Source organism: Mastomys coucha, unplaced genomic scaffold (genome assembly GCF_008632895.1).
Source record: "Mastomys coucha isolate ucsf_1 unplaced genomic scaffold, UCSF_Mcou_1 pScaffold21, whole genome shotgun sequence".
Classification (NCBI taxonomy): domain Eukaryota; kingdom Metazoa; phylum Chordata; class Mammalia; order Rodentia; family Muridae; genus Mastomys; species Mastomys coucha.
In genome coordinates this window covers 28767640-28789996 of record NW_022196904.1, presented here as the reverse complement: position 1 = coordinate 28789996, position 22357 = coordinate 28767640, and the positions used below count along the sequence as shown (strand labels likewise).

The window sequence follows — 22357 nt, the reverse complement described above, 5'->3', positions numbered from 1 at the left end:
GAGATTGTACATGCTAGGTTCTGGCCAGTGGAGTGGGGGCAGCCTCTATATGATCTTCTCAGTCTATCTCTGATTTCCAAGAACCTGTCCACTCTGCATGAAGGGCACATTATGGTAGGCCACGCTCCTGAGACTTCATGAGGTCAAAGCTTGTAGCTGCAGCAGTTGTGGAGGAGAATGGGTCAGAGAGGTGAGGGACAGGTGGGCAGGCAGAGAAGCTGAAACATGGACCCAGATGCAGGCATCACAGGCTCTATGCTAGGGCCAAGCTGGCTTCTGGAAAAAGAGATGTGAAGACACGTCTTCCAGAACAGGCAGTTGCATGTAGGTTGATGGCAGTGTGCAGATCCTGGAGTTGCCCTTGCATGCAAGGATTGCATGTTGTTGGTATGAAAACACAGCATCTGTCCATGGGGCCTGACTGCAGCTCACTTTTATCCTCCTCTTAATATTCTATGTGTTCCAAGCCACTTGTTCTTAGTCTCTTACACATAGCCTGAACTGAGAGCAGAACACTGGGTTGGTTCCAGTCCTCTGAGTGCACCCCTGGCCTTTATTGATCTTACTGTACAAAAAAGAGAATAAGGGAGCATTCTTTAGAGTGCACAGTGGCAGGAGAAGCAAGAGGTACCTGTAACACCTGTGCACAGGCAACACTCAGGAGGTGCTTTCACCTGGCTGTACACATTTATCGATAACGAAGCCTGTTGAGCATGTGGGGTTCTCAGAGTGGACAGCAGGGCCATCTTTTGGGTCTAGAGAAGCCAAGGGGCATCTCAAGACAGAGATGTGGTTAGAGATCTGAAGATGTTACCTCAGATGGTGAGAGGGGAGGAAGATTGACATGTACTGATCAGGGAGACCGTTATAGACTCCAGAGGACTGTTGGACACCAGTGGCACCAGCAGCATGCTTCCTTGAAGTGAAACCTTGGGAGGTATACCCTGCTGTGGGATTCAGATCCTGTGGCTAATGGTGATACCGTTTAAGTTTAAAATGGTGCGTCTGTGGGTAGGTATGTGTATGCAAGAGCAGTGCTTGTGGAAGTCAAAGGGGGCATTGCTTCCCCTGAGCTGGAGTTACAGGTGGTTATGAGCAGTCTGATGTGGGTGCTGGGAACTGGGGTCTGATCCTCTAGAAGAGCAGCAAGCACTCTTAAATGCTGGAACATCTCTCCAGCCTGGAGCAATGTATACTTGTTGTTTGTGCCTTCTGTGGCCCAGGCACATAGGACAAGGTATACCATTTCTTTTACCATGTCATAAACCAGAAACACTTGGAAAAACCCAAGGTGGCACATGGCTGGACCCCTCAGAGTGTGCACAGAGACTCTCGTGCACAAGCTGTGCTGGGTTTGTATGAGCACAGTGGAAGAGAACAAAGATGGTGGTGAATTGGGGGTAGGGAGAGGGCTGAAGGCAGAGTAGAAGCTGCTATATATGTTAATAATTAGGGTGCTTCTTATATTAATCCATCAGGACTCCACAGCTCCACTACTGCATGACAGAATGTCCAACCCAAGACCAGCAGCAGGCTGTGTTGATTTATATGAGTGTGTAGTATGTATGTGTCAGCTTCAGGTACTATTTGACCCAGAAATCCAAATTTATCTCCTTTAGTTCCTCAGCAGTGGCTCTGAACTCCAGTGCTATACGCATCACTGTGGAGACCACAGTACACACTTCTATATATATTTAAAAAACAATGGCTGCTGTAGCTCCAGATCTCACTAAGAGCAACAGAACCTCACAACTTCCTTAGTTCCTACTCTTGTTGGCATGAATTAGGTCACGTGCTGAGCCTTGACCCAATTGCCTAAGGCAGGGCAATGGAATTTTTTGACTATCAGCAACTGATTCAACAGTCAACCTGGGGACTATGTTTGGTTTAGCTGTGAGGTTGAGGAGAAGGGAGAAGACTATGTGGGCTCTTTGGCACACAACTGTGGTGGGGGAGTAAGGGCCTGTTCAGTCCCCTACAGTGGACTGAGGAGCCTGCATTCAGTTTACTGTGCTCACCATTACTGTGGACACTCATATACAGAAACTCCCAGACACGGCCAGGAGCCTGGAGCCTGGGATGGTGTTTCCAGAGAGCTCTCCCAGGAAGGCAGTTGGCTACAGTAATAAGCTTCCTTCCATCAGAACTGTGAGGGGTCTTGGCTAGTACCTAGTGCCAGCCAAGTGTGACCTGGGAGCCCCACAAAGGTGATCTGCTTGGTAGTATTTTTGCATCCTCCAAGGAAGCAACAAATAGGTAGAGATTGGCTTCCCAATATGAATATGAAGAACTTGAGTTACAAAATACCCTGATTAATAAAAACCTGCTATCTACTCTAACAGCACTAAAATTTCTGCTGTTTATAATTAGCCACTTCTGAAAAAGAACTATATCTCTTTAAATTTATGGGGTATTCTGACTCATGTATTTCACGGGTCGGGGGTTGTCACATTACATTACATCAGCCTGCTGTAACATGATACAAAACAAATACACCAAGAACAAGGGAAATATTCAGGCCAGTCCCCTGAGCTAGGCTTCCAGATGGGGTATCTACAGGGACAACTTGAAGAACCTGTCTCTGGAAAATCTTCAATCTTAGGTCCATTGGTAGCAGCCTCTAGACATCTTCTTCTTAGTGCATCCTGGGAGAGTCACATGCCAGAGGATGGTGGGGACTCAAGGTCTGAGGCTGTTTCATGAGCATACACATCATTCTTGGTCTCTGCAGAGGTCCAGGGAGACAGCAGGAGACGGATGAACTGATTTTCTAAACCCTGTGAGTCACTATACACAGGACATCATAGGACAAAGGACCTAAATGTTGTCTATCTGGAGAAAGAATTCTGAGAAAAAGAAAGGTGATGTGCTTGAAATTCAGTGGAGGGAGGTGTGTTATGGACATATTTCTATGGCAGCTAGACTCATTTGGTAGCTGAGAAGTAAAGCCACCAGGAATTTATGAATGGACATCCATCTCTCCATGCTTTAGCAAGGCTTCCTTTTATTCATTGGCTCATTCATCCATTCATCTATCCATCCTTCTATCCTTTCACCAACCCACTTATTTATCCATCCATTCATCCATCAATTCATCTACTCATTCATCCACTCACTCATCTACTCTCCTATTCATCTATTCATCTATCAGTTCCCTTAACCATTTGTTCATCCATCCAACCATCCATCCAGTCACACTTTCATTTGTTCATCCATCCACCTATCTATCCACTTATGCCTACAGCCACTCACCCATTCATACATCCACTCACCTTTCCACCATCTCTTCATCTACTTAGCATCTCTTAGTATTTCTGAGTACTTAGGAACTAACTAATGAAGTGGCGGACACATACACATGTAGCCAATGGAAGTGGTTTAGACATACACATACATACACATGTAACCAATGGAAGTGGCGGACACATACACATGTAGCCAATGGAAGTGGTTTAGACATACACATACATACACATGTAACCAATGGAAGTGGTAGACACATACACATGTAGCCAATGGAAGTGGTTTAGACATACACATACATGCACATGTAACCAATGGAAGTGGTAGACACATACACATGTAGCCAATGGAAGTGGTTGATATATACACATGGCTACTAACTTACTGTATAAACTTAGATGTGTTATCCTAGCTTCTGACCTCAGATTACCTACATGTAAAAAGCATTTAAAGTGACTAGGAGCTAAGTAGTATCTGAGACTTCTCCAGCTCTGCTATTTTTATCTAAGATCTTCAGGGACCATCTCTGAGGAAGGGGTACACATAGCTACCATACATGGCAAGTGATTGCCAGGCAGGAAGAGTGTAGGAAAGAGGGATAGGAAGTGGAACTGGCTAATAACAAAAGTGACTATTTTCTGAAAGTCTTTGACATGAACTCTTCTTAGATGTACATCAGGAAGTATCAACTTTTGATTTTTGACTACCAAGATTAAATGGAGACATCTCGTGGATATTGGAGAAGCAAGGATGTTTGGGGCTGGTGAGCCACAGAAGGATAGTTTCCTGGGGAATGAGTGCCACATGCTTTCTTACAGGCTGCTCTGAGGAAAGTAGACCCCATGTTCTGACACCACGACTTCCTTTGTTACCTTTGATTTCGCCATATACTTGGGAGAACTTTCAAGCATTCACCTCTTAGTCTGTCTTCTGTGGTATGACCTTAACAGCTCAGAGGTTCTAGTTTTGGAAGAAATATTATGGTTCCTGTATGTCCTCATTGTGTCACAGAAAAGACAGTGTCTCGGGTCCTAGGCCTAGTGTCAGAAGCCACATTCTTTCTTCCCAGATCTACTCTGGGTGTGTGTGACTCTGTGAGGGAAACTTAAAAGTTTGAGTGTGATCCTTAACATGGTGATTGTAAATGGAACTGGCCTTTGTTTTGAGGCTCTTTGCTTTCTAGTCTGGAATGACATTTTTATGGTCATTAGCCAAACTCCATGTCTCTTGTGAATTGCCTGGTCCCATAGCTTTTGTCTAGGCTTCAAATGGAGAAGTTCGGCTTTTTCTCATTAGTTGAAAACACTTTTAAAAATAAGGGAGGTAAGCATGTTAACCCCTTGGCAACCATGTATGCTTGTGATTGTTAGAGTTCCAGAATGTGTGGCTCAGTGCAGGGGTGAGTGTGGCTGTAAGGAGATCAAATCCCTGTCATGTTGAGGTGCAAGGTGTATATATAGGAGGAGGAAGAGGAGGATTGGGAGGAGAGGAACAAGAGGAGGAGATGCTGGGGGAGGAGGAGGAGGTAGAGGAGGAATGGAAGGAGAGGAACAAGAGGAGGAGATGCTGGGGGAGGAGGAAGAGGAGGAGGTTAGCAGCTGTAGCCTTTGCAATGTACCTGCTCTGTGCCACTCCCCCTTCCAGGAACTTTTCCATCAATGACCTTCTTCAGTCTCCTATCAGCCCAGCAAAGGCCATGTCAGATTGGCCTGGTGATCCACTGGGTAGCAGAAGTGAAGCGTGTTGAACTGGGCACCCAATGGCCAAAAAGGACTTTGGTCTTGCCTGCTGCTACAATCAGGGGGACACTTAGGATATACACAGGTGTTACATTCAGCAACAATGACACATGTTTAAGAGATGGTACATATCTGAGCTCTTGTCTTTTATAAGTGCCCTATGAACAAATCTGCTTGGGCCAACCTCTTCAGAACTGGTCCTCCTTCGGTCAACAGGACATGTAGACATTTTCCATTATGTTTAGCTTCAGGCTGAATCCAATCTGAGGCTTTGGTAAAACGAAAAGAATTCTGTCAACCTGGAATTCTATCCTAGACTGCTCAGATGTCAATGGCTTTAATGCAGGGTGAAGGGTACAGGTGAGAAGGGTCCGGCTCCCTGGAGCCCGTGGGGCAGGAAGCATTGTTCACTGGTACACCTGCTAGCCACCTTGTTTCCAGAGTGCTGGCTGGGAGTGGAGGAGAATGCTTCCCTCCAAGGCCACAGGCAGAGCAGGGAGCCAAGGCAGGTTAATAGGGGATTAAATAGCTAACTTCCTGCCATGACCAGCTCTGTTTAAAAGGGGAGCTGAGAAAGCCAGCAAGATGGGAACAATCAATAAGCATCTGACAACTGCTGCTGTCTTCTCCAGTTTCACACTATCCTGGCAAAGGGAAGGCTGTCCTTAAAGGCATGTGGGAGGCAGGGCTGCTCTTCTCTCTTCCTCTCTGCTCCTCTCCTCTCTCATCCCCACTTTTTTCTCTTCTTCTACTCTCCTGGTCTCTTTCCTCTCTTCTTCTTCTCTCCTCTTTTCCATCTTTCTCTCCTTTCTACTTTCTTCCCCTCCTGTCTTCATCCCCACCTCTGCCTGCCTTGTCTTCCTCTTCCCTCACTTCCTTTTCCTCTGCTCCCTTCCACCCTCCTCTACTGTCTTTTCCTTCCTCTTCTCTCCCTTCCCCTCTCCTCCCATCTATTCTTCCTGATTTCTATACTGGACATGAACGCACTGAGATAACATCAATTTCAGAGAACAAGGGCACAATTCCCTTCCTCAATTATTTCATTGAGGAGAGTCAAAGCAGGGCTTTGGATTTTGGTAGGTGGGGACTGGGCTGTTGCTCACAGACTCCTCCTTCCCCCATTTTTTAACCTTTTAGTGCTGTAGATTAAATGTAGAGCCTCGTGCGTGCTAAGCGAATATGTCTGTCTACCTTTGAACTACATCCCCAGCCCTTTGTTTTTCACATTTTACTTTGAGTCATTGATTCACTCAGTTGTCCAGGTAGCCTTTGAATTCACTCTATAGCCCAGGAATGATTTGAACTAATGGTCCTCCTACCTCATCCTTGGGAACATGGGTATCATAGTGCTGTGTCACAGGACTGGTTTTTGCTGTTCCCTTCTTAGATGCTCTGGGTACCATTACCTGTTGGGCATGGAGGTGAATAGTCAGCTGAGGGAAGTCTTCCTGGGCCCAGGTTGTCTTAGAGCTGCAGAATGCTTGGTTAGGATAGGATGCCCCCTCCTCAGCTCCAGCAGAGGAAGAGAGACCACATGACCTCCTATGGCTGACTGCATGCTGGTTCTGAGGATGGTGTGACCAACTCTATCCTGGGCACAAAACAGGAGGCTTCTTGGGAAAGCAGGATAGAGCATGGAGGGTAGATTGGGGCTGACAGCTATGGGGAGGTAAGGGTAAACTGTGAACCGTGTAGGGGATGTCCCACCTCCACTTCCTACAGGCTCTTCTCACTCATGCCTGGGAGCCCCCTCCATGACAGAACTGACTTGATTCTGCATCTCAGATGGTAGTGCTGTTTTGGAGGTTCTGGGAACTCTAGGGATTGGGAACTAACCAGAAAAAGTAAGTTACTGGGGTGCATCCTTAGAGGTAAATTATTACCAAGAGCCTTTCTCTCTCTGTTTCCTGTCTGTCATGAGGTGAATAGCTCTCCTCTACCACATATGCCTGTGGTAGAGTTCAAATATGTAGATCCAAGCAGCTGTAGACTGAACCCTCTGAACTCAAGAACCAATATAAACCTTCTTAAGTGGTTTATGTTGGGTGTGTTGGACACAGAGCCAAAGATCAGCTAGCACAGTATGCTTCCTGGATCTTAAGGCAGGGATGCTAAATATGTCAGTCGGTATCTGGATAGGACTCTTGCACAGCTAGAGCTGTTAATCACTCAAATGCCACCTTGGTCTTTGTTTGTCATCTCAGAATCCTAGAAGTCAATAAGGCCATTGTTATCAGTTGGTTTTATAAATTGAGGCCTGGGGATGTACACAAGGTCACCAGTAGGAGAACACACAACTGGATTCTCATTAATAGCTCTTCAGGTGGCAACTTTCCTCATTGAGGGGAAGATCCCTTTGGCCCAGAAAAGGAGCCTGGAGAATGAAGCTAGTAGACTAAAACAACTTTTGTGTTGTTTTTTTTTTTTTTGGTCTGCAAATCAGTAAGTAATAGACAAGTTGGAACACCAGTCCCCAAAACTGTCTTTCTGCCTATTTCCATGTCTTTACATGTATGTTCCTTGGCCAGGTCTAAACTTGCCCATGGATGTGGTTTTCTTCCTCCCTCGCACTGAGTGAAGGATCTGGCTCATGAGTACTGCCATGCAACAAAAATATATGTGATGTTAACATTAAAAGTAGCCTACCCATTGGTCTTTGCTTGGGCTCTGGAGTCAGGCTTTCCAGATGTTGACTTTAATCATTGGAGCTCCAGTTTCCTTATTTTTCACCATTGTAATGGTGTAGGCACCTACCACGTAAAGTTGTGTAAGGCTGACATGAACCAATAATTGTGATATGCTCAGCAAGTGTTGGCATATCTTTCCTTAGGAAGGAGAAGATTATTTGAAGACTGTTCATCGTGTAGGCAGTTGATGATGACAGTAATGGTGGTGAACAGTCTATGGTGATGAGTGTAATCTTGTCAGTTAGCTTTCTTATCTCTTTGACCCAAATAAACAAACAAATAACAACAAAGAGAACAACTGAAGAGCGGTAAAGATTTGACTTATATTTTCAGAGTGGGCTTTTTTTTATTATGCCTTTTGGCCCTGTGCATTTGAATATGAATGACCTCATGGCAGTGGTAAGACATAGAGGGAAAGGCTATGCAACTTATGATGGATATGAAGACGCAGAAAGAGTGAGGAAAGCACTGGGGACTAGGCATAATCCTCAAAGTCTGGCTAACACTGATCTATTTATTCCAGTTGGGTCCTACTTTCCAAGGTTTCTACCATCTCCCAAATAATATCACTAATGGAGAGCAAATATTCAATGTGTAGGTTTGTGTTTGAAATTTTGTATTCAAACTATAACAGTGGTGATAGAGGTGGTAGTCATGACAAATAGGTGGCCATGATGATGGTGATGACTATTGTTCTTCTACTGATAACTTACTCTGCCTGTCTGACACTCCACAGTCTTAACAAGCTAATATACTCTAATTCCATCCTTAGCACTCATTTCTGTCTCTGGCTTTGTGTGGTATAAACAGCTGGAACCCAGCTCAGATCTGTTTGTGCTCTCTGTTCTTTGGGCTTGTCTCTTGTCTCATCTGATGTATTCCTTGTCTGTCTCTAGTTCTAGGCTCAACTCAGAACTCAATAATAATAATAATAATAATAATAATAATAATAATAATAATGATATGAGAGACTTCTCTTGAAAAATTTAAAACCATCTCGTCCCCAAAGAAAGAGCATTTTTTATTCCTCTTACCTCTTCCATACTTTCTCATATGTCCACTATCATGGATGCTGCCTCCTGTTCCATGCTATGCCAGCGCAGCCAAGTCCCATTCACCATCTGAGAGAGTAAAGGCCTTGACTCGAGGAAGTTTGGGAGTGTGGCCCTCAGCTCAAACTTAGCTTCCTCCATCACATGATTTCTAACACCCACAGTCAGATTTGAATATCATGTTTTTATTAATATATTCAGTGAGATTTTTAACTATTTCTGGCCCTGTCTCAAAACATTGCCTACACATCAGTCAAAAAATGGAACAGGTCACCCATACTGGCCTCTTGTTTATCTATTAATCATCTGGCAAATAAACCACTCAGTATCCTGCCCACCTCAGTAATATTTGTGATGTAATTTGTTTGGATGCCCAAATGTCACCAGCGTTGATTGTAAGAGCTGAAAAAAAAATGTACTTGCTTAGCACAGCAAGCTCTAGGCCAAAATGTAAGCATGAAATCTCTGGTTTATTTTTGTAATAATGTTTACAACTGTTTAATGACCCCGAGAAGGTTCAGTAGTCTGGTGTTCTGTACTTCAGAACAGGGGTGTATGATGCTTAGAACAACCTTTAGTTAAACAGTTAAACATCAACAAATTGGGAAAATTGTATTTAATAAGCCATTGTGTTTTAGGTGAACTTGCTTAATCATTGCTTAACTTATGGGGAAGAAAGCAAGGTGGGCTACAGGATAATGCCAGGGTCTTTTGACTTTTGGGGAGATGGATGTCTCCAGAAATGTAGGCTATGAGTTACTTTTGAACACTAAGTCCTTTTTTGGATCTTCCCATGCCGTTAATGGAAACAAATCCCAACTGTGCATGGCAACCCAGGTGTAGGAGTCCTGCAAGGTATCCAAGGAAACCCCTTTACCCACTTTGATAAAATATAGAATATTTAGTTGTGCTTGGCTAGACAACAATATTTAATTTTTTTAAAAAAAATCTACTCAAAACAGTTATTCTGAAAGTCATTTTATTTCCAACCATTCCTTTTCATAGTATAAGGATAAAACTCCTATATCTTACTGGCAAGATCTATATTTTTGAGACAATTCATGAGGTTCCCCTCCTCACACTTACAAATTGGAACTGTGTGGTTTTTTGTTTTGTTTTGTTTTGTTTTGTTTTGTAAAACTTACTTAAACTCATGGCTGCCAGCATTTCTGGTGTCCTGATAGTTTTAAATTTCATTTTGAGGGAAAGATACAATTAGACCCTCTTGGAAGAGTTAAGTGAATGCTTTTGTCATTGATATCACAGGAAATAGTTTTGAAAGGAGTAATGCAAAAATGAAAATAATCATTAGCTCAATTAAAGGCAGCTGAGTGGGCCTTGGTACCTGCAGTGAGGGGCTGGTGAGAAGGCATTCTGATTGTCCGGACCCAATGGCAGGTGTCACCAGCTGACATTCCTTTCCTTGTGAATGGTGGGATTGCAGAACTCAAGGAGAAAACATGGTTTTCTGAAGCCTTCCCTAGACCCCTGCTTGTCTTCAGAAATGGAGTCTGGACTTTCCAACACCATGGTGAGAAATGTTGGAGTGGCTGAAACTCACCTGCCAGCCTGACTCTTCATCAGTATCCACCATGACACTGAATGCCCTGGGTGCACCTCACTATGATCCAGGGTAGGTCAGGACCAGGTAGAATGTTAGCATAGTCTCCATGACCTCTAACTGCCATCTTCAGTGAGGGTAGGTGTCTGTCTTTGCTAGATTTGGGTAATTATGTACTCACTGATTCCTTCCATCAGTCAACCCATGCTTAGTGATTCACATCTTATGCTTAGGGATGGGACCACAAGCTGAAGAGCAAGAGCAAGCTATTTCCAATACTGAACCTTTATTTTGTTTGTGTGTGTGGTTGTGGTACTGGGGATGGAGGGCCTTATGCATGTGAGGCAAATATCTTCCTCTTGAGCTATATGGTTCATTGGTTTACTTCCTTTGTTGTACCCATGTAAAAAGTGTTGGCTATAGTACTCCGAAGGTCAGGCTGCTTGCTCAGTTGCCTGAAGGCCTGGATCATGGTCTGTCCCCTGTTGGCCTGTGACTTCTTGATGTGGGCTCCCAACTCGTACTGTGGGGATGCTGAGCTCCTAGCCAGGCTGCTAATAGAGGATGGAGCCTATTAGCCACATGGCTAAAGTGTTCCCTGGAAAGTGAATGTCAAAGTCCAGAATTGTGTGTGGATGTGCACCATTGCCCTGCTTGTCAGGGGGTATGGGGTTTGGGGGACAGGTCACAGTCAGAGAGTTGTTGTGTGGCCTGTGAGGGAGCAGTGTGTTCCCCACAGGAAGTGCATTCGTTCCCTGGAAGGCTAGGGAAATGAGTAGTAATACTTTCTATAAGAACAGTGGAGCCCTCACAGGCAGCCCACCTCCTCCAGTCCTGTGAGCGCCTACAGCAGCAGCTGGATCCAATCCTTTAATAGTAGGATAAATGACCCTTAGTTTCCCACGGTATGCATTTATGCGAGTTGCTGGAGTGCCACCATTGAGGAATCCCTGCCTGACGCTCAACAGTCATACTTGAAGTGCATGCTTGGGTACATGACTGCACGTGTATACACATACACACACACACACACACACACACACACACATGCAAATATACAGAATTTCTCCCTAATATTGAACACAGTCCTTGCAGATACTTTCCCCATCCCTTCCCTGTGATGGTCCTTGGCACACAAGGCAGGTACATTAGAAGGTTTATGACCAATACTTGCTGAATGGCTGAGGTGGGGCCTAAATGAATTGTGGATTGCTAAGTATGGAAAAGTTGGGGCTGGCCCAGGTTTTGTGAGTCCCAGGATGGGCCTGAGGCCAGCTTGTCCTGCCTCGGCTGCTTTGGCCCAGGGACAGAACATCAATTACTTCATACTCTTTCTAAGAACTCACATTCCCCTTCTTAGACAGTGGTTTGGAATGACACTCAGCAGCAGCCTGGGCCTTTCTGCTCATGGAAAGCTGAGGATTTAGAGATATGCTCTGACCGAGTATTACAATGCAGTGGTGCTATCTGCCCAGGTTTCATGCAGGCTTACCTCAGGGTCCCGGGTCCTAGGAGTGTCTTCTAGGTGCTGGCTGGTCCTTCTGATCACACAGTCTCTGTGGGGGTTAGATCCTTAAGGAAGAGGTCATTATCTGTCCCTTAGTGCCCTAGTAGGGACAGCAAAGATGGCTAAGGACTGGGGATGATCCCCATTGACAACTAGAGGGAGGAACATGGCGATGAGGTAATGTTCTCTGGTGGTTTTAGACCTGCAGCTTCTGAACTGTAATGTTCTTGAAAGCTGAGGGTGAAGTGAAGGCGAGTCTCCTTTGGGACCTAGCTGCTCCTATAGGTGGTGATTCTGGGGTCTGTCCCTGCTCATCCATTTGCTGGGGGACAGAGAACCCAGGATGAGCGAATTGAATCTTAGGGAGGGTTTGCTGCATAACAGACATCTGCTGTCAGGGAAGAAGCACATGTATAAACTTTAGGAGGACTCCAATTAAAGGGAGTTAAGAAGTTGGTGACCAACCGCCATCACAGTGGGTGCAAAGGGCCTGGTGAGCTCAGACAGACCTACATCAAGAAGTCAGTTCTAAAGAACTGGGAAGCACATTCTAGAATATCATTTTCTCCCCCTCCATTAAAACATTAGTCATGGCATGAGGAAAATGGTGTTGATTTAAACAAACAGTGGCAACAACAGTGAATGTTATCTTCTGAGCAGAATAAAAGCATTCCATACTCAAGGCCAACTTCAGGACACCCATGTTGAGTTGCTGGTTGGTGAAGGTGGGCATGGCCTCCAACTTGACACTCCTTGTCCAGCCTGATTGGAGCCTTGTTGCTTGCACACCCAACCTCCTCCTCTGTCTCTGCTGAATTGGCACCTATCCTCAACAGCCTGAAAATAGACTCACATCTCCTGAGCTGACCAACTGGACAGCCCTTGGAAGTAGGCCAGTCATACTGGCATTGATCTCTCCAAACTTCCCAAGAGCTGTAGGGTGGAATTCTGTGTACTATCATGTGGTTCCAGGGACATGATCCACATTTGCTCAAGAGAGGAGCCAGCATGGCTTGATATGCCTGAAAGGGGCAGAGGGGCCCCAGACTAGGCCACTCATGCCTGCAGTTGCTACCTTCTGGGTAAGTCCCTCTCTGATCACTAGTGGACGTCATGACTCCCTGGAGCCTGACAGTCAGACCCATCAGTATATTGTCAGTGAGTGATAGAAACTGGTGCACAGTATTCAGGTTTGTTGAGTAAACTCTAGAATATCCATGACAACCTTGCTCCTGACCAGTCTTCAAAAGGGAAGATGACAAATTGGAAGCTGTTTTTGCTTCCAGTGTGCCTCTGGAAGGATGTGTAAGCATGTATAGAGTTGACCATGCCATCATTCAAGGGCTACACTGGACTGAAGTCCCTCTCCTTCCTGGAGCTGAACACCCACATCTTGCCAAGACTCATGCCGTTACTCTTGCACTGGAGACCCCCATGTCACACGATGTCTAGTCTGTCTGGAGGCAGCCCAGAAGACAGCAAACTCTACTGGGCAGAATGTACTCTCCCACAGTTGATAGCTCTGGCCCTACAAGTTACCCAGGGGAAGTCTCTTGGTCCCACAGTTTTGGCTAGGGTTAAACACAAAAGGTCTCTGGGCCTTCTAGCTGGCCAACACATTGAAAGACTGGGTTCTAAAGAGATGCACACAAACCCATTCTAAAAGCAGGAAGTGAACCTGGACTCCTTTGGGGGAAGGCATGTTTGAAAATAGAAGGAGTCCTGGCATGGGCTCATTGCTTTCCAAGTTAAGCACCCTGCAGACTTTGATGTGGAGGAGAGCCTGCCCTCTGACCCACCTAGAACAGTCTGGTGTTTGCTGTTCTGCACAGGCTGTGGAGGGGGCAGAGGGGACTATTAAAGACAATTACACAGACTAGCTTTGAGTGTTTGTGTTTAACAAACAGCTTTGAGTTCTAATTTTCTGCAAAACACATACTGCAGGTACAATTTGTACTCATTACTGTATATTGGGAAAGTTATTAAAAACACTCAAACTTGGTTGAGACTTCCTATGGCATCGTCCCTGGATTTTAATTGGTTTTTATCTAGTTCTGCAAAAGATCTCTTTAAGGCCAATCAAAGTCCCTGGCTCGGCTGTCTTGCCAGCCAAAGGACAGGGAGAAACTATTCTATTGTATAAGTCCACCTCCATCCAAACACCAATAGCCTGAACAGTCCACTAAGAGTCCATCAGGAGGTCAGGTATAGGATGGACACAATTACCAGATGACAAAAAAAATCAGTGTTTCATAACTAAGGGTTAAATTTTAATCTCTGAGGTTTGCAAAGCTGCTACTAGCAGTCTCCTTAAAATTTAATATACCTCGTTAATGCTTCCTTGCAAACACTGAAGGATTTTTATGATTATAATCATGTGTTACAGCACCTAGTACTGTTTCTAAGCAGCATACTAATCAGCTTAATGAGATATTACTGCACTTTTTGTTGACTAAAGCAAAATCTCTTTTATTGTTCTAAAGCCTGTCCTTTACTTTATTTTTTCCCCAAACATTATCTTGTTTTATTATGTACCAGTAAATATCATGGTATTGGCTCTGTTTTTTTTTCCTTTGGCCAAATCATAAAATGATCTCTTTCATCTTAGCCTATTGAGTGTACTAAATATAGTAAACAGAAAAGAAAGTGCCCCGTTGGTCTTTCAGTGAAAGCCACTCTGCTCTAAGACAAACTTTGGACTGAACCAACAGGTAGAGGAACTTTGTGAAGGGAAAAGAGAATTCGTTGAACACGCGGAGCCTTGATATGTTATTAGGTGTTGAAAACAGTAAAATATTAATAATTGAAATGTGAACGAATAATTGCAGTCTGTAAATAGAAAATACAAGAAAGACGATCCATTCCCAAAACAAATTGGAGGACACTGCCATATTGCATAAGTGACATTTAATAATTCATCTTTTTATTATTGTTTTTGATTATAATTCCTTAGCATTATTATGGGTAGGTAAGTTCATGAAATGCAAACGTCCGCCCCTCCCTCACCCATCCCCAACTGATACTGTTGCTTGTTCCAGTCACTGTACCTGGCACAGAACTAAACTCTGCTTTTATTTCTAGGGATGGAAGAAGCGAGTCTGTGCCTTGGAGTGTCCTCAACGGCACCGGAAGCTGAGCCTCATCTGAGTGGCCCAGTCCTCAATGGTCAGTATGCCATGAGCCAGAAGTTGCATCAGATCACTTCCCAGCTCAGCCATGCCTTTCCTGAGTTGCACCCGCGGCCCAACTCAGAGGAGAAGCCACCTGCAGCCCTTGAGGAGAAGGCCCACGTGCCCATGAGCGGACAGCCCATGGGCAGCCAAATGGCGCTGCTGGCCAACCAGTTGGGCCGCGATGTAGACAACAGCCTCAATGGGCGTGTGGACCTGCAGCAGTTCCTCAATGGGCAGAACCTAGGAATCATGTCTCAGATGAGTGACATTGAGGATGATGCCCGAAAGAACCGGAAGTACCCGTGTCCTCTGTGTGGCAAGCGTTTCCGGTTCAATAGCATCCTCTCCCTGCACATGCGCACTCACACCGGTGAGAAGCCATTCAAGTGCCCCTACTGCGACCACCGAGCGGCCCAAAAAGGAAACCTCAAGATCCATCTGCGGACCCACAAACTGGGCAACTTGGGGAAGGGGCGCGGGCGGGTACGTGAGGAGAACCGTCTGCTGCACGAGCTGGAGGAGAGGGCCATCCTGCGGGACAAGCAAATGAAGGGCAGCCTGCTGCAGCCTAGGTCTGATCTCAAGCCCTTGGCACATGCCCAACAGGCCCCGTTGGCCACCTGCAACTTGGCCTTGCCTTCCAACCATAGCGTGCCCGATGTAACCCACCCGGCACCTTCCCCCAAGCCGGCCAATTTGCAGGAGGATCCGGTGACCCCTGCTGCGGGCTTCCGATGCACCTTTTGCAAAGGCAAATTCAAGAAGCGAGAAGAGCTGGACCGGCACATCCGCATTTTGCATAAGCCCTACAAGTGCACCTTGTGTGACTTCGCTGCCTCGCAGGAGGAGGAGCTCATCAGTCACGTGGAGAAGGCCCATATCACTGCGGAGTCTGCCCAGGGCCAAGGCCCCAATGGTGGGGGAGAGCAGTCAGCAAACGAGTTCCGCTGTGAGGTATGTGGCCAGGTGTTCAGCCAGGCCTGGTTCCTGAAGGGCCACATGCGCAAGCACAAAGACTCTTTTGAGCACTGCTGCCAGATCTGTGGTCGGCGCTTCAAAGAGCCTTGGTTCCTGAAGAATCACATGAAGGTCCACCTCAACAAACTGTCGGTGAAGAACAAATCCCCCACTGAGCCTGAGGTGTCGGTGCCCATGGGTGGTTTGTCCCAGGAGGCCCATGCCAACCTGTACTCTAGGTACCTCTCCTGCCTGCAGAGTGGCTTTATGGCCCCGGACAAAGCCAGCCTGAATGAGCCCTCCCAGCTCTATGGCAAGGGGGAGCTCCCAGCCAAGGAGAAGGAGGTTCTGGGAAAGCTACTGTCGCCCATTTCCAGTATGGCTCACAGTGTCCCCGAGGGGGACAAGCACTCCCTCTTGGGCTGCCTCAACCTCGTGCCACCACTGAAATCCAGCTGTATCGAGCGGTTGCAGGCAGCTGCCAAAGCTGCAGAAATGGACCCTGTGAATAGCTATCAGGCCTGGCAGCTCATGGCCAGGGGCATGGCCATGGAACACGGCTTCTTATCTAAAGAGCATCAGCTCACGCGCAACCACGAAGACCCTTTGGCAAACGCCGGAGTTCTGTTTGATAAGGAGAAGCGGGAGTACGTGTTAGTGGGAGCAGATGGCTCCAAGCAGAAAATGCCTGCTGATTTGGTTCACAGCACTAAAGTGGGCAATCAGAGAGACCTGCCAAATAAGCTCGACCCTCTAGAAGGCAGTCGGGAATTTTTGTCACATGGGCTCAACCAGACGCTCGAATACAACCTGCAGGGTCCCGGGAACATGAAAGAGAAACCCACAGAGTGCCCGGATTGTGGACGTGTTTTCCGAACCTATCACCAGGTGGTAGTGCATTCTCGAGTCCACAAGCGGGATCGCAAGAGTGACGAGGACGCTCTGCACGTGGGTGTGGGCCTAGAGGAGCGGCGAGGTTCAGGCAGCGACCAGGAGTCCCAGTCAGTGAGCCGCTCCACCACACCTGGCTCTTCTAATGTGACTGAGGAGAGTGGGGCTGGAGGTGGCCTGTCGCAAACCGGAAGCGCCCAAGAGGATAGTCCACACCCCTCTTCACCATCTTCCTCAGGTAGGTGGCAAGAGGAAAGGGAATTAGTAGAAGGACCCTGCCTCCTGCCGGAAACTCCTTGGTTCTCTGCACACTGGCCTCAGGCCTTAAGATGGTTCTGGGGTTAGAGTAGCTGGACCACAAAATGTGGCAGGCTAGAGGCTAGACAGTGTCTGTTTCCCTCAGGGTGATGCCCTACTCCAAAGACAGGGCTGTCTTTTCAACCTTGAACCATGGCTATCAGCAAAAGACAGCTGAACCTCGTTCCCCATGGTATAGAGGCTTTTTGATGGGCTCAATTTGCCCTTCCCTGTCGCTGTTCAGTTCAATTTGTAGTCTAGCATGGTTTTTAGCTTTGTCTCTGGAACCCAGGAGCTGATGTTTGGCTCCAGACATGGATGCAAATGTGGAGGGTAATCATTCCTAACCCCTTAACTGTATCCACACAAACCTTTCATTTGAGAGTTCTCTCCCAGCCTTCCTCCTCTACATCCTGCCTGGTTCTGAAATTCCAGCCTGGCCCACCTGCCCCGAAAGCCACAGCACTTTCTTCTGATGGTTTTAGCCAAGCAGAGGTTTGAAAACACAGATGTATGCCTGTGCGTCTTCCACTGCACTGCGCTGCACAGGCGATACAGTTCTAGGGTCTAAAATAGCAAAGCAGAAAGATCTGTCATCAAAAATGTCTATGAAATGCTGAAGTATCCTGGCCCTGTTTGAGGGGGGAAAAAAGAAAAGAAATGGAAGGAAGGAAACATAAATATACTAGTCTAAGATGTCTAAATTAAAATTGCTACCTAAGAGAAGGTAAGAGGTTCCCTTCATCTGTATTTCCAAAGTCCCTTTACTAATGGATAGTAAATTGAAAGTTATATCTCCAGCCCTTTATAAAGAAAGCACCTTGCTAATACTGTAATCATTCTACTGCCTAACAACAGAGGAAATCATGCCATAACAAATACCCTGTTACTAATGGCAACATTGATTTCTGCAATCAGCCATTAAGTCTGGAAAATGAAAGACAGTTTGAGGCACCTCGAGGCATCGCGTTGCCCACTGTTAAAGATGTGGCAGTGTGCTGCTGAGGGTCATTTTTTTAAAAGTTCTCTCTCTCTCTCTCTCTCTCTCTCTCTCTCTCTCTCTCTCATGTGCATGTGTGCGTGTGTGTGCGTGTGTGTGTGTGTGTGTGTGTGTGTGTGTGTGTGTGTTCTGTTATTTGGCTGTTATTTCTGCTGTAGAGGCGATTCACTGCTGTAGTTACTAACTAGATGCCATTATATTTTGTTGATGCTCTCTCACTTCAGTTTCCAATTGTTCTAGAACAAAACTAGTACTAGAATAAAGTATGTCTGTGTGTGCACTTGTGTGTGTGTGTGTGTGTGTGTCGGCTTATTACAAGCCAGTAAAGAATTGTTAATACACATAAATCTGAACTACACATTCCAGAGATTCCGATAGCACTTAATGCTGCTGCTTAAATACCCATGAAACACACTGTCTGCTCGTGGAGTCCTGGACTCGCTGGCGATTTATTACTGACGGGATGCTTCAGGAGAGTCTAACAAGGATGTGAGGACCACAAGAGGATGAGGTCACACTGCATGGAGGGGCCTTGTCTGTGAGGGAAGTTTCCAAGTTGTCCTGCCTGCCAGTGGGTGGGAGCTCTGTCAAGATGGGTCCCCAAGATGGGTGGGTGAGCTCCAGGCATCCCTCTGCTCTCTCCAGGGACTCTTTCCAACCTCTTGGAAAGGGGTCTCTCTTCCACTGTGTGTTCTCCCCTGTTGCGTCAGGGGCAGACGTCAGGGAGCAGACTGGATTCCCTAAGTTTCTGGAGCAATGTGGTTTTCACTGACAGATTCCATTCCCTCTCCCAGACCTGCTAAAGCAGAGAGCCTTAGCATAAAATCCAATACCAAATGTTCAGCTCTGTTAAGGACATATTTACTATGTTTTTATCACCTTCTGGCCAAGTGATAGCCAGCTGCTTGCTGCTTCCCCATCTCCAGACACTTTATTGGAAGAAAACAACCACACACCGAACCCCAGACTTGTTTATTTATTGTTAAGAGAAGCAACCTTGGTCAAAAGCAAATCATACTTGGGTTGGCATTAGCTCTCCACTTTATTTTCCTCGGTGAAGGATTTTACAGTGAATACTCATTCTTTCATTTGGGGTTTGGCTTCTTTGTTTTTCTTCATATTCAAATCAGACCCTTTCATAATTTTCTGAGTAAGTGGGGAAATGGATGGCGTGCCCACTCTGCTGCCCAAATCTGCTGTGTGTCTGAGGGCATTCAGGTCTTGCTGGGATTTAGGATTCTCCACCAAATCTGGTTCATTTTCCCTCTTTCTAACAAGTGTGACTTGTGTAAAGTGCGGTTCAAAGATGCATTTAAATAAAACTCTTGACACAATGGTATTTTTATTGTTACCTGCTAGAAACATGCAAGGTGAAGGGGAGGGGAAAATTTAAGCCCTTAAGTAAAGGGAAAAAAAGTACTTATTAAAGCTTCTATTAAGAAATAACTGCAAAACACGGCCTTACAAATTTCTCAGAGTGCATAACAATGTCACAAAACTTCATTTGCATGGCTTGATTCTTTTTTTGTTGAAAACTGGGTCAGTAGGGCCTGAGAAACTATTTTTTCAGATCTTAACCAATGAATTCTTCTTTATAAATCGCTGCTCTTAACATGATAGTAGTTTTGAATTCATCATAAAAAAAACCTTTTTAGCAGAGCCTCTTAGAATAGATCTCTAGAAGAAGGCTTACAATGAGTGGCAGAGACGTCCTTTGTTATCTGATGTAATTCTTTGCAAAGGGGGATTGGGAACCGAGTGGCTGTTTAAAAATGTCTTGCTCAGACCGAGACGAAGAAGGGGTCAAGTTTGCAATCAAACAGTTATTGCCGAGATGGGCGACTGTCACTGGCTAGGCTAATGTGGGATGCAGCTGTTTGTTATGTGAGCAAAAGAATGTTTGAATCAGTGAACATGTGAAAATGATTCCAGTGAACCAGAAAATGTGTTTGTTCTTTTGCCTCTCCAAACTGCTGGGAACCAAGCGTAAGATCAACCGAGAGAACCAGGACCTCTGACAGGCAGCGGGGTCATATTTTCTAACAGGAAAGCAAGCAGCAGGACTTGCCACACAGATCAGCCACCCCCAATCTCTCTTTGTTGTTTTTGTTTGTTTGTTTGTTTGTTGTTTGATTCATTTATTATTTCACACCATAGTACATGTCATTTGCTTCTGTGTGCAATGCAAAGTGAAACTATTTGGAGAGCGTCAGCTTATAAATTTTACTCTTTTATGACATTTAAAAAGTGGGGCGGCCGTTCTGGTGCCTCCTGGTTCTCTGGCTTGCCTGCAAAGGCTCTGTCTGATGACATTGATCTACGCATCTTTCCCTAAAACCTCCTCTCAAGCCACCACTGTATCCTAGCTTCTGCTCTGAGTCAGAAAACAACTGAAGTTCTGTTTCTTCAGATTTTGCTTTGGAAATCATGCTTAGTATAATTAAAACTTAATGTACTAAGAAACGATACTGTTCATTATATCCAACAGGGCAGTTACCTTCTGAATCCCCCATCATTTTGGAGAGGGGATAATTGAAGTGTTGATGGTGGGAAGGGGGTAATTGAATGCATTGACCCTCCGTTCATTAAATAAAGTCAGCAAAGTTGCATGATCAATGGAAGCCAGGGAGGGAGAGATACAAAGATGGAAATATCGTTAACCCCTACTTCTTCTGCTATAGCATTTTGAGTTGGACAAGGATTATTTGATCAGCTGGGCTAAAAGCCTTGGGGGTTGGTCTGCTTTTGTTGCTAGAATGCATTCCTGAGATGCTGGGTATCCATCCCGCCTAGGCCCATTGACCATTGCATCAAAGGCCTTTATCCAGACCTCCCTGCAATACATTGGTGACAGTGATATGATGGATTTCTTCCTTTCCCACCTTCTTCTCTCTTGTGATTCACCTCCCCTGCCCCCATTCAAGATAACCACACAAACAAATCCAAGCACTCAAAAGATGTTTTTAAAAACAAAAAGAAAAGAAAAATCTCAGTCTGAGGATTAAGGTCTCCCCTTTTCTTTTAAAAAATTTTTCCTTTTCCTTTTTTTCTTTTCTTTTTTCTTTCTTTCTTTCTTTCTTTCTTTCTTTTTTTTTTTTTTTTTTTTTTTTTTTTTTTTTTTTTTGCTTGTGCATTCCAATTGTTCTTAAAATATTTGGCAATGTCAATTAGTAACTGAGCAGAGTTAGCTGATGAACACAATTTTCCAGTAGACTGAGCACCCTATTGTTGCCGAGCGAACAGCAGATTTCTGAGGTCATTATCATTCGCTGGTTGCTTGGCCCAGCTGCTTCCTGCTGCAAAAGCCAAACTTTATACTGGAGCTCGGGGATGGCTGCAGCAACAGGGGGCTGGGAGGGGGAGAGGGGAGCTGGCTGCAGAGCCAGAGACCGTCGTTAGCAGCAGAGGAAACAGAAAGCAAAAGTTGAGAGGCCATTCCAGGAAAACTAAGAGGGTATTAGGCTCTGCCCTCTTTGCCACCACATTCTGCCCCCTTTGTCACCACGTTCTACCCCCAGGAGGGGAGCTAAAGGATGCTCCCAAGGCATGGCCGCAACTGACCTCTCATTGGGCCCAACTTTGGGGAACAATCATTCCATTTATAAACTGCCTTAAGAATGTTTAACCCACCCGAGAGCATGGGTACCATTCCCTCATAGATAGATGAGACCCTTTCATTTTCAATTTTAAAAAGTCATTTTCAGATGTTTTTAGAAACTTGAAAATGAGTAAGCTCAGGGACTGCAGGCAGGAAGTAGCATGTCATTTTTGCAAAGGGACCTTTGAACAGGAGGTAGGATGAGGTTCCTTGAATAATAAAATTTCATGGTGGGGGGGCTCACTCCTATGCATGTCAGCTTTTTCTTTTTCTCCACCCTGACTCCGGACCCCCACCCCGGACCCAGATTCACGGAGTTGAAAAGCTGCACTTTTTTTTTTTTTTTAAAGCTCAGCTGTTAAAGCCAAACACCATATGCAGCCCTTCCGTCCCCGCCGTGGGTGCGCGTGCAGGCGGCCACTGTGTTTGTGGAGATTTACGGAGGACCAGCCTGTGTGTGCCGAAGCAGTGCCCAGGCAGCCGCTAGCCAAGGTCCTTCCTCCAAGTTGATGATTTGGTGGCCTCCTGCCTGGATGGATACCCTGGCTGAGACTCCTGGGGAATGTCAGAGAGGGCAAGAGTCAGAGGTCCCGGTGTCCTCCCTCAGTTTTTAGCTCTTCATGGTCCTAAGGTGATCCACTTACCTGGAGCA

General features: G+C 45.7%; 1 protein-coding gene across 18 annotated transcripts in view; it reads left to right on the top strand.

Annotated features, from left to right (window-relative positions):
• Znf536 (zinc finger protein 536) overlaps positions 1–22357 on the top strand; it is a 455136-nt gene that overhangs the window by 186908 nt on the left and 245871 nt on the right. For all 18 annotated transcript variants that reach the window (XM_031386226.1, XM_031386229.1, XM_031386225.1 and 15 more), the window contains exon 4: positions 14871–17048. In XM_031386226.1, the coding sequence (XP_031242086.1) occupies positions 14873–17048 (2176 nt within the window). In that variant the 5' untranslated portion in view covers positions 14871–14872. The remainder of the gene's footprint in view (positions 1–14870; positions 17049–22357) is intronic.